The sequence below is a fragment of the Sinocyclocheilus rhinocerous genome, unplaced genomic scaffold (genome assembly GCF_001515625.1).
Source record: "Sinocyclocheilus rhinocerous isolate Xijiao unplaced genomic scaffold, SAMN03320098_v1.1 scaffold95, whole genome shotgun sequence".
NCBI lineage: Eukaryota > Metazoa > Chordata > Actinopteri > Cypriniformes > Cyprinidae > Sinocyclocheilus > Sinocyclocheilus rhinocerous.
The window spans coordinates 749,238-762,503 of record NW_015662004.1 but is presented as its reverse complement, the minus strand read 5'-3'; the positions used below and the strand labels follow the sequence as shown (position 1 = coordinate 762,503).

The window sequence follows — 13,266 nt, the reverse complement described above, 5'->3', positions numbered from 1 at the left end:
TGTATGTATATATATATATATATATATATATATCATTAAAGAATCCATGTTAATTGCCTATACTATTACTGTATAAGTATTACAAATAATTAAAAGTATTTCCCCAGCACTAACTAACAAGCCTTGTTTAGCAAAAAATAAACAAATAAATAAATAAATACTTACACGTACACTGCTTCTCTAATGTTGTACTAAATATAGTGTGGAAGGACTGCTTATACTATTTTCTCCCTATTGGATTAATTACTTTTTGTATTGTTCTCATTTGTAAGTCACTTTGGCCAAAAGCCTCTGCTAAATCAATAAATGAAAATAAATAAATGTGTAAAACTGCTAGGACTGGGGGAACACGGCCAAAGTGTTGCCCCAGCACTAAAACAGCAGCTAGTAACAGACCTATACTATCCTAACAAACCTAAATATATAGTCTATATTCAAAACTTAATATAGCGTTGTAAGGGATATGAAATCAGGGATTAACATTTGTTAAGGAACATTTTTTGCTGAATAAATAATGGAGAGAATGCATTTGTGTCAATCATTAATAAAGGATTTCGTTCAGAATTGGAAAAGTCTTCAATTAATTGTGTCACCTTCTCTTCGACCGAGGAACAAAAATTAAGATATTTAGCAGAATGCACTGGCTGCTCTTTTTTTTTGCAACTGAAGTACTGCATTAAAGCTTAAGTATCGTATGGCTTCAGAAGACTTAGTACACAATGGTATACAAGTCATATATGGACTACTTTTAGTGTAACGTTTTTGTCCTTTTTGGAGAATATAAATAACGTATAATAAAATAAATAAATCATAATATAAATAAATCAAATATAACCAGTCACTTTGGATGCATGAAAAAGTGCCGCCTGAATATACATCTACATTTCTACAAGGATGAGCATCAATTTTCATTTCATTTTCCAAACTTTCCCAAGATAAGATTTTTGTTAGTATGTAATTTCTGAAATGGTCCTATTCAGACAGGATTACTCTTCCCTGAGGAGGTCAGGTAAATTGGTGTTTTTCCCAGACTTACTTTATGATTTTAATCTCATCTGAATTGAACACATCTGTGTTTTTCTCACACAATCTCAGTATAAATAATGAAGCACATTACCAACTGTTCTATGTTCTGAACTCTGGGATCCTCTGAGAAATCGAATCCCATCCACAAGTAATGTTTTGATTGTGGTGTAATATTTATTCACATCTTCTCCTCATTTGTTTTGTCCTTCGACAAATATTGTCACTAAAGCTGAACTCCTGCGTACAGCATAATATGGACTGAAACCTTTTTTGCCAACTTTCAGGGTAAAATAACACTTCATGGTTCAAATTCTGCTGGCATCCTGTTTTATTTATTTTTAATTAAATCAATAACAAGAGTCTGATCACAGAATGCTCAAAAAACGGGTGGTAGAATCCAGACAAAGAGCATTAAAGGGATAGTTCACCCAAAAACGCAAGTCAGAAAGCAAGTCATTGAGGTTTGGGACAGGTTTTAAATAATGTTAGAATTCATTTTTTATTGACTTTTGGATGAACCCAAGTCATTGATTCATATCCAGGTGGGTCAGCATGGGAGTCAGAGCTAATTCTTGCCCTTGAGTTACTGATACAAATATTGCAGTCTCCCCTCTGACCATACTATTTTGCCTTCGGATAAAACACTTAACTCCAGTTTACTCCAGGGGCCCTATGACATGTCACATCACTCCTCATACCTCGTACAAGCCTTCAGGCCACAGAATGACAATAAAGGTTATAAAAAGTGTAATCAATCAAAGGAGCTGATTCCTTCTCAATACAAAAAGTTATGTAAATTACCCAATTGAGGACACACTTGTATCTGACAAAAGTGTGTCATTGATGGTGTAATCAATAATGATTTCCGCAAAGAGTTAACCTTTAAATAAAGAATTGGCAGTGTCATACCTCATAACAGATTCCGTGGCATCTCATATAGTGAAGACAATTGAAAATATACAGCAAACAAGATTACAAAAACAACATACACTTTTATTTAGCAAATAGAAAGGGGCCATTTTATACAAACTGTAAACTAGGTACTGTAATAAATGTGTTGGGTATACCTTGAAGAACTGCAGCACACATATGAACCTGCACAGTGACCATGATTTTTCCAAGTAGAACATGTTCATGGATCGGCATCCTTAGTGGTCCAGGAACAACATTCTTTTCAACCAATCCAATTTTTAGGTTAAGTTTGGGGTAAGCAATAGGAATATTCCTGGTTCAGTACAAGTTAAGCTCAGTCGACATAATGTTGATTACCACAAAAACGAATTTCCACTCATCCCTCTTCTTTCAAAAAGCCAAACTTTGGGTTACAATGGAAGTGAATGGGGCCAATCTATAAATATAGCCACACTATGCATAATTGCATGATTTTAGTGTACATCTACTAACATTTTCTATGTAAATGATATCCAAATTTACAGTTTTGTCATCACAACAATACCATAAACCCTAAAATTACTCTACAAATGATTACAATTATGTTATGTGGTTGTTTGAACTTGTACTGAACCCAGAATATTCCTTCACGGCTGGGGTTGGGGCTTCAAAAACATTATCAACCAGTCATTTCTGTCCGGTTTTTTGGGGTAGTTCATGTTAACAACAGGACAAGAATGTTGTTCCAGGACAAATAAAACATGTTAATCCAGGAACACATCCTACTTGATGGAATCACGGAAACCGGTACAGTGCTTTAATTGCATGACAAACCCACATGAAAACAACACATACATTTGTTTTCTCTACTCACGATTAAGGACTTAAAGATAAAAAGCACTTGTTTTCACATCTCTATTTTAACATCTTACAACAGTTGGTCTGTTTATGTTACAATGTGCTAATTCAATGAGCATCTGAGGTTAAGGTTGTATCATCTTGGAATGAATGTCCATAAATAGTTGTACAATGCAGCTGATAAAGTTATGATCCAAGGGGGTTGTGCTGCCACTCACACAGTATCATAAGCTCTTGCCATTGTCACCAGTTGTCATTTTCAACCTCGTCCGAAAGGAACAGAACACGACAGCTCTGAACCTGACATCACATCATGTGTAAGTACATAGAACAACACCTGCGAAATCAAAAGATAAACTTGCAATCTTTGGTAAAAAAAAAAAAAAAAAAAAAAAAAAAAAAAAAAAAAAAAAAAAAAAAAAAAAAAAAAAACTTGGCTCACTGTTATTTTATTCACTTCTAATTAAAGGACCACCCGTGATTCCCCAGCGTTTCTGGGAATACCTTAGCATTTGCAGTAAAATAAGCACCTGGGACTTTTCAGAATGTCACGGAGGTTCATTTTAAATGCTAATCACCTCATTGGGGAGAATAAATCTGATGTTGCTTAACTGAATGCTGCTAAAACCAACCATCTTAATTAGCATATATGTTAAATATTAGCATTATTTAAAAAGTGGAGGTATTTAAGACGAAGTTTCTGGAACTAAATAAAACATATAGCTGAATATTTCCATAGCAGCATTGTGAAGAACGGGTCTTTGACAGACAGATGAGTAAACAGAGTCTTTTGGAAAATTCCCTGGAGCAGATGTCCAATTTTAGACAAATGTGTGTACTGAAGTCTCTGTTCATCTAGTCTCTCTCTCCAAGTTGTCCAAGTCGCACGTACATATTTACTCCATTCAATTAGTTTGGAGTCAAACATACAGAGCAGTTGTAGTTCATTCTGTCAAGCTTTTAGAGAGAAGGAGAATATTAGGCTAAGTGAGAAGGAAGCTGGCAAAGGCTGCTGATCATGATGTCCTCAGCATTTTGGCACAGGGTATATGACTGAAGGCGAAATATGAGAGACTTTCTCTTTAGAGTCAATGTGAACTATGTGAGTAATGAGAGTCAGTGTGAACTAAATGGGTTTATACGATCAGCTAAAAAGGGGCAAAGTGATCTAAAAGCTACCTTGATTGATTTACAGTAGTCTTTTTGTTGTGGTTTGCATCTTGCTTGCATTTTTTTTTTCCTAATGCACTCTGAGAACAAGCTCAAGCGTATCAGTTTGGTCAAATCCCGATGTTCATATGAAGCGCTCACTGGATGGTAGGCCCTGGAATTAACTTAGATCAAGGGCAGTTGCATAACCCAACAAAACAGCTCAACAAATTATTAAAACTAGGACGGCAGTTTATACGCCACAGATTCTGTTTGGCCAGAGAGAAACAATTTAAAATGGTTAAATACACCGACCCATCTGACAGCTGACTCAACAGTTCAGGGGCTGGATTCTGCACAATAACTATATGCATGACGCAAGATGGTTTTCATCCTGGATATGCTTTGAGGCTCTAGAATGACCTACAGAGTGCTTCTTATGGTGTTTTTCGGAAAGGACAACATCTTTCTGGATAGCTGGACAGATGCGTTGCATAAGTTACAGTAATTACATTTTTTTCACACTGTCCTAGACCAAAGTTCATCCACATAGTTGGCAAAAGAAAGTGTTTAAAGGCAGTCATGGTGCCTGAAACTACATTTGTACGTTTAGAGTGGATGGAATCATAGAGGAAAAGCAGAACTAGGATCCACATGAGGCTTCTTCTGTCATTTAAATACACTGTGATGGATAAAAGTACACCCGGCAGGTCTCTTGTGCACAGGGTTTAAAATAAAACATTTTTCCCTTTTAAAGCATGAGAATAATGACAATAGAAGTGTATGTAACGACCGATGAGATTACCACTGGGATCGTATTTTCCCTGTGCTGTCCTCCGCTGTGACAAGTGAAGGGTTGGTGGTGAGGAAGAGGGTTGGGTTGGGTAAGGAAGGGGTCTTTGACATCAAAATATGAAAAATTACATCCAAATATTGTGGCCACTTCCACAGCTGATAAATCACATAGCAGAAAAATCCACTGCTCCTCCTCCTTTTGACATCACACCAATTCACACATAGAAGACTAGGATGAGAATAGCTACTGCTCTCAAGTTACATTATGGGGTAGTTTGTACATACAATTTCACAACTAGCAGCGTAAGGAGATGCTGACTTAGCCAACTCTGATAAATGGTGAAAAAATATAAACAAGACTATGTACATTTTATTGTCGACAGTAGACGCAACCGAATTTCTCTACTCGTAAGCCGTTTACATAAACCCACCTACAAGATATTTTACTAGTGATCTAACTCTTGTCCTTATATTAACAACAGCAGTTCTACCACAACCAATGCATAAATGCATAACATGTATACATATGCATACATGGTTTATTCACATTACTTCTTTCCATTTATGTCTTGCCACAACTGACCTGGTAACATCAGTAATAAATGCTGCGAATATTTTGCAGATAGTAGTTATCCACCATAAAGTGGCTTCAATTGGAACATTCTTTTGTTTTCTGCAAGTTTCATTTAGTCCAAGAAATGTTTTTAAGGTCCTCAGTGAAGCTTTTTTGGGTTCCGTACTGTATAGAAACAAGGATTCTTTGTTGGGGTCAGATCTCACCCAATGCTCAGCAGGTTATGGATTTGTGCTGCCCGTTTTGTGTTATGGGGTTTATCTTTTCTAGCGAGACATCCGCATCGCTATCCAAATTGCCTGACATGGAAGGCGACAGTTTCTCAAAGGTCTTTATACCAGAGTCATCCTCTCTCTTCTGGTTCTCCTCCTCCTGGCAGAGGATACTGTGAGGGATCACATAGTTGCTGTTGTTGCTCTCCTTGGGGATGTGGCCCTTAGGCTGATACTGAGAAGTAGACGGAGGGCCACCGTTGTTGTTGATACTCACAATCTCTATAGTGTTGCTGCCGGGGCAGAGTCGATGGCAGCCCAGCAGGATGGAGAATGCCTTTCGGAAGTCAGCATTGAAGGCATAGATGATGGGGTTGAGTGAGGAGTTGGCCCAACCGAACCAGACAAAGACATCGAAGGTGGTGGAACTGATGCAGAAGAAGTCAGAGCTCTCGTTCGGGTTACAGAAAGGAACCATGCAGTTCAAGACAAAGAAGGGCAGCCAGCAGCATACAAAAACGCCCATGATGACCGAGAGGGTCTTGAGGACTTTGGTTTCACGCTTGAAGGACATCTTGAAGGAACTTTCAGACTCCATACTGGCATTGTTACCCATGCTACTGTGGCGGTTCTTGGCGCTTTCAGCCGCTCTTTCGAGTGCCGAGATCCGGCGTATCTGCTTCTGGGCAATGCGGTAGATGCGGGTGTAAGTGACCAACATAATGGCCACAGGAATGTAAAAACTGATCAGGGAAGAAGAGATGGCATATGTCCGATTAAGGCTGGAGTCGCAGTTGTCTGGAGGAAGCTCGCCGTAGGTGCCGTTCAGCTCCGTGTAACTGGTCGCCTGGGCTTTGTGCCAGTTTAGCTGCACGGGGATGAAGGAGATAAGGATGGACAGCGTCCACGCCACACTTATCATGATGAACGCCACCTTGGGCGTCATCTTGCGCTCGTAGCGGAACGGGCTAGAAATGGCCCAGTAGCGGTCCACACTGATGACGCACAGATTCAAGATGGAGGCAGTGGAACACATGATGTCAAAGGCCACCCAGACATCACAGAAGGCGCCAAATGGCCAAAACCCTACAATCTCCGTGGCCGCTTTCCATGGCATCACCAAAATGGCCACCAGCAAGTCAGAAATAGCCAGCGATATAACAAAGAAGTTGGTGACTTTTGAGCGCAGGTGGCGGAACTTTGTAACAGCAGCGCAGACCAAAGTGTTGCCCAGTAGCGTGGTCAGGATGAGGAGCGAGAGGAAACAACCAGTCAGAACTCGCTTCGACGAATCGCGCTGCGACACACTGCTGTCCAGGACCGTGGAGTAGTTCACATCCATGGCTTTTTCATCGAGTCGAATGAGCAGTCACCCCATAATTCCACACCAAACCGAGAGTGCTTACACAGGAATCAGAGCAACTAGTTGATCTGGTTTGCCTGACGCTATGCTGACTGTAGCAGTCATCTTGCAAAACACATATCATAATTTCAATGTAAAAATCTTTTGAGGAGCTCAAAAATAGATCCATGAACTCCCACAGATCTTCCCAATGAACATAATATGACTAAAAGAAGAAAAAAAGACATACATTTAGCCTAATAATCACTTGATCTCGCTTATAAACAGATTAGTTTCTAAATAAGACTGTTTCTGCTTTCAGTACCTTGTCAGCAGTTTGTTCATCGTCCCACAGCATACTCTCCCAAACAGGTTAAGCAAGCATATGCATGCGTGATGATTAGCCTTATATATGAGCCTATCCATAGGCTATTGATCGGATTGCCGCTATGGTGGTCTGATTTGTCCCCGTTAATGACAGCAAAAGTGCGTCCGTGTCATGTTGTCCCCAATGCACACTCCGTTCCAGAGAGAGAACGGGTGACAGTTCGTTTGAGAAACAGCAAGCGGTGCGCATTTCACATCGTTTCTGTCCAACAAGATTTCTCCGCTCCTTGCCAAAAGGCTTCACTTAACCGACAACAAACAAAGTATTTCATTCCTCTTTGCGTTGCGTTCCTGTATTGTGTTGCGTTCAGCGCATCTCGATTCTACTGATCATAAGCTGCAAACGCACTAGACTCAACAGTAAAGTCATAGTCGCAATTTGGCGCACTTCTCACGTTTCAGGCGTCCGATTTGTCCCCGATCCATTTGCGCGTGAAGAAAAACATCTTCCTTCCTTTAGTTTTCCTTAAAAGTGATTTTAAAGCGTTTGCATCGGTCCTGTAAGGAAAGGCTGTTGTCCTCCCATGCACATCATGTGGAATTACAGCTCATACTCTCTCGTACTGTCGCGCAGCATCACATGTGCATTACCAACATTCGAGCAATGTCAACTTTACAATGAATAAAAAATAAAAAAAAGATTAGTCTTGAAAGTATCTTTTGATTTCAATTTCTGCACCGTTAAAATTGCACGTATTGTCTGATGCAAATAGTCTTGAGCATCATTGGGTTTGTTTTTGTCAGTGCAATAGTTTCCTTGAGTTTTTCTTAAGGCTTGCAGTCTTCTGTGCTGGGCTTGCTCTGAGAAGCTCTGACAGGTCTGGAGTTATGGCAAGCCATTATAACATGTATTCCTTCAAACTAATTTTATGTTACTAGTACTTCTTTTTAAACACTAGTAAGAAATCAAATAGTATCTAGGATCGTTTTCCAATTTCATTTCACTAGCAACTATTCATTAGATACCAGCACTTATTCCATAGTGATTAGTATCTGATAATTTAGTCAAGTTCTTTTTCATTAAGTAATAATTTGTATTCTTTTGCAACTGGTTCCATTTTTTTTTTTTTTTTTTTTTTTTTTTTGTTATTGAATTTTTTGGTGATCTGTGGTTCAGATATCAGATATTCACTTCAGATTCCAGTTGTTACTCATACTTATTCCTGTTTTACTTGTAACTAGAATAGTGATCGTTTTTAGTTACTTTTAACTATTTAAGTAGTTCTATTCATAACGTAAACATTCTGACTTGTTGTAATACATGACAAGTAAAAAATAAAAAAAATAAAAAAAGATGCTAGTCAATAAAACTAACAAATAATTTAAAAAATAGGCCAGTAACACAATAGTAGTTATTCTGAAGAAGTAAACATTATCATGGCTTGCCATACGCAAGTACCTTTGGAGGAGGTGACCACATCAAAACCCCTCACAAATCGGTTATTAAAATATTCATCATGGACATTGCATTTCTCCTAGTTGCAAAATAATTACACCTGCACCTTTTCTTTTTTTTAATGGATATTCATCAATACAGTTTAATGACCAATACATCATATGCTTTCAGAACATGGAATGCAATTCCAATTAAATAACCTTAAAAACAGACCAGAACAGGTTATTTTAAGAAACATGGCTTAGCAGGCTTTTGCATTTGAAATGGCTCAATGAGGCCATCTGCTGGAACAGATTATTTAGGGATGTGAATGAGCTTCAGTATGACAGCATAGAAACCTGGTTCCCTGCAATCACCGTCACTGTATTTCAATGTGAAAATCTTTAAAACTGTATATTCATATTTTTTTTAATTAACAATTTTAATTAAAAAAAATGAAGAGTACAGTAGAGTCATATTATCAGATGGCAATACCTCAGTAGTTTGGCATATACCGTGGTCTTGAATGATATTTAACCAATAGTAATTATATAGTATCATACATGGTACATGACCAAAAAAAAAAAAAAAACATTATACTTTAGGTAGCCTACATTTTGTCAATTAAAAGTAAACATTCTATGCACACAATTATACATATTTATATTGCTTGTGGTTTTAATATAGAGTAGCTTCAATATTCAATTCTAAGGCAAGTCAGATGTTGTGCTTCATCCACTAGAACATTAGGTTAATAACAGTACCTTGGACAGCGCCCACAAATACATTGCCTGGGTTAATAACTCAAATCCTATGGCTTACCACAAGCCTTCTCATTGGACTTGCCTGACTCTTAGTACATGGGGGTCAAGCTTTCCGTCGGTTTCAAAGAAGGATTTGATAGCCATTCAATTAGAAGGATTTTCAAGTTCATTTAGCCCAAGCACCAAAGTCAGCAAGAATCAAGTGACAGTTTCAGGCCACAGCACAAATGAGCCTTTTATGTCTTTGTCAGTGTTATCGGAGAGTTGTAATATACCTTCCAAAGGTAAAGTTCTTTGATTAGTTTTGCCTTGGCAAGGACAGCGAGGTCGAAACTTTAACTTTATCGTAAGTGTTTTAAAGTATTAGTCTGTAATCTCCTGAAAAACTTTGGCTGCAGCTGCTAAGTCTAACATAAGCTACATCTGAGAGCAAATGATATGAAATTCAGCTGATAAGACACTATAAGGTTGGAAAAAAGATCTGCCTTTCTGCTTGATATCTTCACATATCAGGTGTTTTCTAAGAAACTCAGTGAACTAACAAAGAGGTCCACGGAGAGGACAGACAAACACAAAGCTATTGATGCGTTCAGTCGATTCCTCGAGTATATATATCAGAGGCACAATTATTTTTGATGAGCAATCTTCACACTAGAATGAGATGGCTAGACAGATGGGATTTTTTCCTAGACTTAACCGTGTAAAACAGAGAGTGATATAGTTTACTTCATTGTACCCATGCACTGAAAATCCCCCCCAAAAAACTATATTTCGATTAATGGTATAGCAGAATGTAACAATGTTTGTTAATGTTATTAATTAAAAATACAGCATATCTAGAGACCAAAGATTTTTGACTTGATTTTTGGTCCATTAAGGAACCACACCAAACGTTTTAGCATTAAGGCAGTGAGTATTTCACTCAGTATCTCAATGAGTAATACACTCGACATAAAGGTTCCAAAAGGAGGGTTTCGCAGCAATGCCAGAAGAACCATTTTGGGTTCCCCAAAAAAGCTTTCAGTGAAGAGGGTTTTTTTTTTTTATGTGAAGGACATTTTAATAATCTAAAGAACCATTTCTACTATAAATAACCTTTTAGGCAATGGAATTATTTGGATGTTAAAGGTTCTTCATGGAACTATAGATGCTAATAAAGAACCTTTATAATGTATAGACATTTTCTTGTTCCTCGTTTTTTTCTATCCTTTTTGTTTTAGATCATGTTCTGGGATGGAAGATCTATAGTTCATTAGATGAAGTAATCTACTGTTTTATTTTATATAACAAATATATATATATATATATATATATATATATATATGTGTGTGTGTGTGTGTGTGTGTGTCATGGGCTGACATGAAGTATAGAGAACAAATGAAGAAGGAGTTTAGTGACTAAAATACCACACTAAACTCACCAATGTGAAAATATAATAAAACGACATGTTCTCCTTCAACCTCATGTCGTTCCAAACAGGTATGATTTTCTTTTTTCTGTGGAACATAAAAGCAACATTTCTGAAGGATAGCATGGCTACTGTTCAGAAAGTGAATGGAAACTGGGGGTGTCACACTCTTAAAAGGTCAAAACACCATAAAAGTACTGACACACACACACACAAAATATCATTCAAAGGTTTGGGGTTGGTAAGATTTTTTGTTTTTTAAAGAAGTTTCTTATGCTCACCAAGGATGTATTTATTTGATCAAAAACGCAGTAAAAACCATTACTGTCTTTACTCTAAAAAAAACAATTCAGTGGCTTTGTAAATATGAGAGCAGAAAATGACTATACTACTATAAGAAAATACCAAAATAAATGCCTGAACACCCAACAGTTATTTTTATTTTATTTTATTTTTTTGTCAAAATGTACATCTATTATTAAGTTTATTTTATTAATTTATTAAGTATATTTATTTATTAAGTTTATTATAAAAATTTTAACACACACAAACAAATAAATACAGAATTTTGAACATTTTGACTAGCAAGTTACATTTTAAGGTACATTTAATATTTTTGTTAAATTTCAATCAAATTATATTCTTGAGTTTTAACAACACTTTAAGAAACTGTTGGACTCAATTAACAATCCTGCACAAAAAGAGGCTTTGATACGGACTGTATAACGAGAGTAAATGCTGAAATCGATTGTTATATTGTGTGTTTTTGCACAAAATTAATATAGGAAGTGATCTGTAAATGTTATGTTCTTTGCTGAATAGAAAGCTCAAAAGAACAGCATTAATTTAAACAGAATTGATAAATGCGAATAATTATATTTATCATTTAAGGTAGGCTATTTAACTGAGAATCTAGGTTAGCACTAATGTAGCATCATGTTAATCTTATTAATTCGAAAACAAGGTTAACTTGTTTTTGCATCTCAAATGTATCTCAACAATGTTTAGATATTTTTACTGGAAAAAAAGACAGAAATACTGATGAGAATTTTTTGTTTTTTGGTTTTTTTTTTGGTTTTTTTTTACGCAGTGTGGGATGAATTGAGATTTCCAGAGCTTTACGTTTTGCACTGCTGCAGCTTAATAGTCAATTGCTCTCATTAAGTTTAAAAGCAGTATAATTGGCACACTGGGGCACAGTTTTGTACCATTTGATTTCAACCTCTTTATTTGCACCCGCTGTACTGACAGAGTCTAAACACTTAAGCTTTTCTTGTCGGGCGGATCACTAATCATTTGGCTTGTCTTATGAAACTTTAAGCCGCCAAGAAGAGCAAAGATCTCATTTAAATAGGTTAATATGTGTCACCCAGATGTTTCCTCTCATCAAGATCTCTTCCAAGATGGCTAGAAGTCGTGCAGGGGATTTTTGAGACACGAAGAGTCCAATTTCGTGTTACCACCCACTGCTAAGAGCAATATCAAGCTTATGACGTGGAACATCAAGGACCACAAATCCTCTTTGGCATCTCGGTGCGTATCTGACTCGGGGTCTTCGGCTGGTATTAGACGAGCGCAGAGATTCAACACTGAATTCTAATCCTCCAGTAGAGAGCTGCTGTATCACAACGGCCATTCGGTATGCATCACTAACTCTACACTACTATGGCGAGTTTCAAGTCCGTTAATAGCTATGACTGGTGAGTGTGTCTTTATGGGGCACTTGGTTTGGATAAAAGCTGAAAATCTTTGTTTATGGCCTTTTGAAGATTTTCCCTGAGGCTCACAATGGAGCTCTAATCGAAAAGGCAAGAAAATAAAAAAAAAACACGAGGCACCTGATGCACCTTTCTCTTGAGCGTATCATTTTAAAGAGGATAGATTCCCTGGAGAGGGCTATTCATTCTCCCCTCAGTGCCTGCCAACGGATGTTTGCTTTAACCTTGGGAAGGCACTGTGTTCTCCTGCCAGCATTTTTACAGATAATTTTCATATCGCCTAGCACTTTCCTTAGAAAAAAACAATAACGTGTTTTTTTCTGTATTAAAAAGGCTGACTTATGCAGTATAAGTGCTGTTTATTTATGAAAAATGGCTTTGTTGGCTAAATAAACTTGCCAATAATTTCAGGAACATATTTAAACAGTCTTTTGTAATACTTTGAAATCTCAAACATAACATTTTCATTTAAATCTGCAACAAATGAAAGATTAAATTAAATCTGCCACAAATTAGATCGCCATCCCACTGCAAAGTGAGTTTTAAAAGAAATACAAAATGTATCTTTTACATTTTGCCAATACATTTATTGATATATTATACTGTACTCACACAATATAATTTATTGTATAATATTAGTATATAATATTGTGAAATATTATTATAAACAGATCAAGAATTGAAGCATCAGATATTTTCATGATATGAAATAGAAAATCACAAACATGTATACAGACACAACATATAAACTATTAATAAATACATTT

At 36.9% G+C, this 13,266-nt stretch overlaps 1 protein-coding gene across 1 annotated transcript; it reads right to left on the bottom strand.

Annotated features, from left to right (window-relative positions):
- Window positions 1-3,762: 3,762 nt before the first annotated feature.
- Window positions 3,763-7,376, bottom strand: LOC107727287 (D(1)-like dopamine receptor). The gene is made up of 2 exons (XM_016537116.1): window positions 7,173-7,376; window positions 3,763-7,073 (listed from the first exon to the last, which is right to left on the bottom strand). Exon 2 carries the CDS (start codon window positions 6,845-6,847, stop codon window positions 5,507-5,509), a length of 1,341 nt encoding a protein of 446 aa, XP_016392602.1. The 5' UTR covers window positions 6,848-7,073; window positions 7,173-7,376; the 3' UTR covers window positions 3,763-5,506.
- Between the last annotated feature and the right edge of the window lie 5,890 nt (window positions 7,377-13,266).

Coding starts and splice junctions, on each gene's coding strand:
- LOC107727287 (XM_016537116.1), bottom strand. CDS start 6,847: ATGGATGTGAACTACTCCACGGTCCTGGACAGCAGTGTGTCGCAGCGC.